Source organism: Chrysochloris asiatica, unplaced genomic scaffold (genome assembly GCF_000296735.1).
Source record: "Chrysochloris asiatica unplaced genomic scaffold, ChrAsi1.0 scaffold00150, whole genome shotgun sequence".
Lineage (NCBI taxonomy): Eukaryota > Metazoa > Chordata > Mammalia > Afrosoricida > Chrysochloridae > Chrysochloris > Chrysochloris asiatica.
The window spans coordinates 790693-795535 of record NW_006408668.1 but is presented as its reverse complement, the minus strand read 5'-3'; the positions used below and the strand labels follow the sequence as shown (position 1 = coordinate 795535).

At 43.1% G+C, this 4843-nt stretch overlaps 1 protein-coding gene across 1 annotated transcript in view; it reads right to left on the bottom strand.

Annotated features, from left to right (window-relative positions):
- Positions 1-2700, bottom strand: part of LOC102813198 (ATP synthase F(0) complex subunit C1, mitochondrial-like) — a 4530-nt gene extending 1830 nt beyond the window's left edge. Inside the window, exon 1 of the mRNA XM_006870762.1 lies at positions 2587-2700. Within this exon, the coding sequence (XP_006870824.1) occupies positions 2587-2700 (114 nt within the window). The remainder of the gene's footprint in view (positions 1-2586) is intronic.
- Positions 2701-4843: the final 2143 nt, after the last annotated feature.

Below are 4843 nucleotides of genomic sequence, written 5' to 3'. Positions count from 1 at the left end.
TGGGTTTCAGTGAGGTCAAATTCCATACCTCACCCACACCAGCTCACCTGGGCTTGGGATAATTTCTTGTTCCAGTCCTCAGTAATTTTTGCAGATGCTTCTGGATGGCCTCCCAAAAGAAAAACATCAGATACATTTATCACACTCTGAGCTAAATAGACCCAAATGTTTTCATCCCATTGAAAGAAATAATGCCTTGCGAAAGTCCCATTGCAAAGAGTAGGAGACACACTATTTTAAGGGGCATCTTCTTATCTTTACTTGGATTTCTTCAGTTGCTTCTGATGTCCAGGTGGTCCTGTCACCTGTGGGTAAGACTTGATTCTGGTATGGTGTGTCCAAATTTTGATTCTGGTTAACTTGACAGCTGACGGGGTGACTAGAAGGACTTCCCAGGGTCCAGTCCACTTTGATTTTCTAAATGGTTTTCAGATCCATCTCTCCATGTTTTGAGCAGAACATGATTTCCAGGCTGGAGGAGGTCTGGTTACCTGTAGGGAAGGAAGCAGACCTGGGAAGAGCAATTTTATAAATATTAGAAAGTGTATAAATAATAGAAAGTTGTGCATACCGCTGCACCTTTAAATCTTGGCTGAGGTTAGGTAGACGGTTGAGGGAAGCTACCTGGAAAGGTTACTAGACACAATTTTATAAGGGCTCAATTTAAGCCTGCTTCTGGGGACTACCTGAATTTGAAACAAGGCTAAGGCAATACTTGGTCCCAGTGTAGATCAATTTTCTTGACAGTTTGCCATTTGTTTCTTTAGAGTATGGTTCATTTTTTTTTTTAATCTCCATGTTAAATGCAATTTCCATTTTGTCTATAGGTGTTTGCTGCTCTGTTGTCACTTTGGATGCTTTTTTTGGAAGTCCAATCTTGGAGATAATCTCCTTCAAGAGGCTTTTCACTATTTCTGAAGTTCTTGTTTCTGGTGGGGAAAACGTCTACCCAATCAGAAAAGGTGTCTATAAAAACAAAACCAGCAAATATTTAATTTCCCTGCTTGGGGACATCTGCATGAAATCAACCTGTTAATTTTCAAGAGGCTGTTTACCTTGATACTGGTGCAGGACAGCCTACTTTGGGATTGTTCTTGAGGCACATAAAACAGAGCTAACATCGTGAAAGATTTTTTTTTTTTGAAAATTTCTTGCCCTAGAGCCAGGGCCTCTTTCCTGTCGTGGGTCGTTTCATTGACTCATCAAAGAAGAGCAGGGGCTAGTTTTCACAGGATCAGAACCATTTAATTGCCATTTCTAGCTTTTAACTTTTAATTTCTAGCTTTTAACTTTTCAGAACCAGAACAATTCCATCATCATTTACTTTACATCCTTTAACCTCTCTCTCAAATCCTTCTGCCTCAGTTCTGCTCAAGCCCTCTGAGTACACATTTACAAGTTTTTTTTGTTAACGTTTTTAATGCCCTCGTCAGTGTAATCAGTTCAACTTTTTGAGCTGAAATCCCTGGCAGGAGGGCTATTGCCTCTACCCGGACTTGTAAGATTACTGTTACACACCCTGTTATCTGAGTCTCTTCTTCCATGTAAACTACTTCTATCCACGAACAATGTCTAGTCCACCAGATACAGTTAAACAGGTCAGGTTGGCTGGAAAATGCTTGGTCAATGATTTCTATACAATCATAGTTCAGCCCTTCAGTTGCCACATCAGGGAGGAGGATGGCAAGTTTAGTTGCCCCAGAATTCACAGGGTAATATTCAGATTGTCCAGTAAAATAACCTGGTATTGCCCATCTGTCCTGTTGTGAGCCATAGACTTCCTTTCTTCTGCAGCAGGGAGACAACTTGATGGAGATGGGGACGAGCTGGCCAGAGTGAATTTCTCGGCCTCTTTTCTGAGAGGATATTGGTTTCTGTGGGATGGTCAGTTTCTAGGCTTCAATCAGATCTCATTGGGGGATGCTCATTGGCTCTCCCTGGAGTTCTGCTAGCTACACGAGGGGGTTACGTGATTATCGACCTCTTCAGGCCAATGTGACTGGTTTCCTGAGTTTGAAACAGTAATTGCCAGGCATGTTATGAGGAATCTCCATTTGTGGATTTTTGGTTTCAGAAAGCTGTTTGAACATGCTGCTTTGGAAGCAGGTCCAGGCCCAGTAAGGGGACCAGACAGTCATTTTCTTTTCCCCAATGAAGAAGTCCAGGGGTTTCAGGAAGAACTGGTCCTTAGGCCTCCCTTAGGACTTAGTTACTATCACTGAACAGAACAATCACAGTCTGTCCCCCATTGTTATTTTCAGCTGAGGTCTCCGGGGTAGGCAGAGGTGGCAGAGGTTGATGTCAAATCATGCTGGACTCCCTTACCCCCGATACCTTTAGTCTTCTGTAGACTATGAAGTTTGTTCAGCCATCTGTTAAGTTGGATGGCTTTTTCTGCCAGATTCTCCCTGAGATTTGGGCATTCATTTTTCCAGTGTCCAGGTTTTTTGCATAAGCACATTGGTCCTTGCTTAAGGCACTCTTTCCTTTAGAAGTCCTCCTTGGGGTCCCACAGGCTTACCTCTAGTGGCCTTTTAGGAAGACAGTTATGGCCTGAGACTTCTTGTGCTCTGGGTTGTTAAATACCTCGAAGGTGATGTCCACCAGCTGGGATGGATTCATGCCAATTGCCCTGTTGAATTTCTGCCATTTTTTCTTAATATGCAGGGCACTTTGGGAAATACAAGTCATGTTAACCATTCGGATATTTGCTGAGTTCTCAGGATCAAGGTCTGTGTACTTACAGTAAGCCTGGTAGATTCATTCAAAGAATTCAGAGGGGTCCTCAGTTGGCTTCTGTTGAACTGCCTACACCATGTTTGAGCTCTTTTGTTTAGGAACTCCCTTTTTCAGACCTCTGAGAATGCACTTTTTATAGTACTCCAGTGTAGTGTAGTGGTTACGAATTGGGCTGCAAACTGCAAATTCAGTAGTTCGAAACTACCAGCTGTTCCATGGGAGAAAGATGAGGCCCTCCACTCCCATAAAGATTTATACAGCCTCAGAAATCCTGCACAGTGTCGCCATGAGTTGGAACCGACTCCACGGCACATAACCACCACCACCACCAGTCATGGCAAACCCATTTAGATTTGAATTTGTTTCAGCTAGAAGAATTTTATTGACTGGGGCATGGGTCCCATTCAGGTTTTTCTCCATGGATGTTTCGTCCCATGCCTTACCTCAAATCACCCTTTTTTTCATCTCTGGTCAGGAGTATTGTCAACAGAGCTTGAATATCTGCCTAATTAGGATGATGGGTAGCAAAAATAGTGGTTATTAAATTTGTCATTTTGGTTGGGTCATCCTGGTGTGGCACTGTGGGTCAGTGTGCTGGACCACCAAGTCTGTCCAAACCACAAGATTAGCGGTTCAAGTCCACCAGTCGCTCCTTGGAAAACTCGCACAGGATCACCATGAGTCAGAACTGACCCAACAGCACTGAACAACAACATCTCAATAAGAAAGATTTGGATCTTTCCTATTTAACAAGTCTAAGACAGAGGAAAAGGAGCTCTGGTAGCGTAGTGGTTACGAATTGGGCTGCCAGCCGCAAAGTCAGCAGTTCGAAACTACCAGCTGTTCTGTGGGAAAAAGATGAGGCATTCTGCTCCAGTAAAGATTTACAGCCTCGGAAACCCTGTACAGGGTCGCTATGAGTCGGAACCGACTCCACGGGACACGACAAGAGCAAAACAACAAAACAGAGGAAGAAGTATGTACACAGTAATATCCTGCAGCTACCCTTCCACATTCAGTTTTATGGGCATCTGCAGAGGGGGTATTGCCTTGCCTCTGTTCCAGGTAGCCCTCTGCTGAATTGGGTCCCTTGAAGGGTATGGTATAGAGAAATCAAACTGCTTTCCTCAGCAGCTGAATATGGCCGGGCAGGTTCATTAGGTCAAGCTATGCTTTTTCCTAATGACAGCTGCTGGTGTACTAAGAGTTGTGATAAGACAATGTTATAATCAAAAGCTATATTTCATTTAAAAAGTAACCATTCATCTCTTTGTATATTCACATACAGGCCTGTTTAGAACTGTTTTCACCTAATACTCATCTATATTCATTTTTCCTCTGCAAGGCTTTCATATTAGTGGTATAAGTACATTATAGTACATAAACACGATACAACTTACATATGCTTGGCATTCCAGGTTGTTTTCAGTTTCTTAAACAAATATAAGACAAAAACATAGTAATTTTACAAACAAATAGACCATCTGACACAGTGGTTTAACAATTCAAGCTGTATGATGATATAATGATTTTCAGGATCCATTCAAAGGTTATTTTCCCATCATCTAGATCGTACATTGGCCAAGCTATATTACAGTAAAACACCATTTCCTCTAATGTTATAGGCCCATAGAGAAACCAGTTAGAATTACACCTTATCTTTGGGACTGAGGCCTCTACTCCCATTTCAGATACAGAGATTAACCTTAAAAGAAACAGAAGGGACATTTTTAGGAAATTACTTCCTGCCTACCATGCCCCAATGTACACACCCAGAATAAAGCAAGAGGATCTCAGAAGAGCAGGAGCTAGTGAGTTCAGGAGACACAGGGCCAAAGACCTGGCTGTGACTGGCCCCCCTGGGGTTTTAGCCTTTTCAGTGCCACCTGATGATTCAGGTAGCTACTGGCCTGTGCAGTTAGGACTTGGTTGTCTGGTCCTCACAACCAAGGCGGTGGCTGTAGAACTAATTGGAGCTAGGTGTCGATGTCGGGCAAGTGGTCAGGGAGACCTGGTCCCCAGTTTCTACTTGCCACACACATTGTGTGGTGGACCTTTTTAGAGTTCCTTACAGCCTATCCTGAAAGCAGGCCAGTCTACCTCA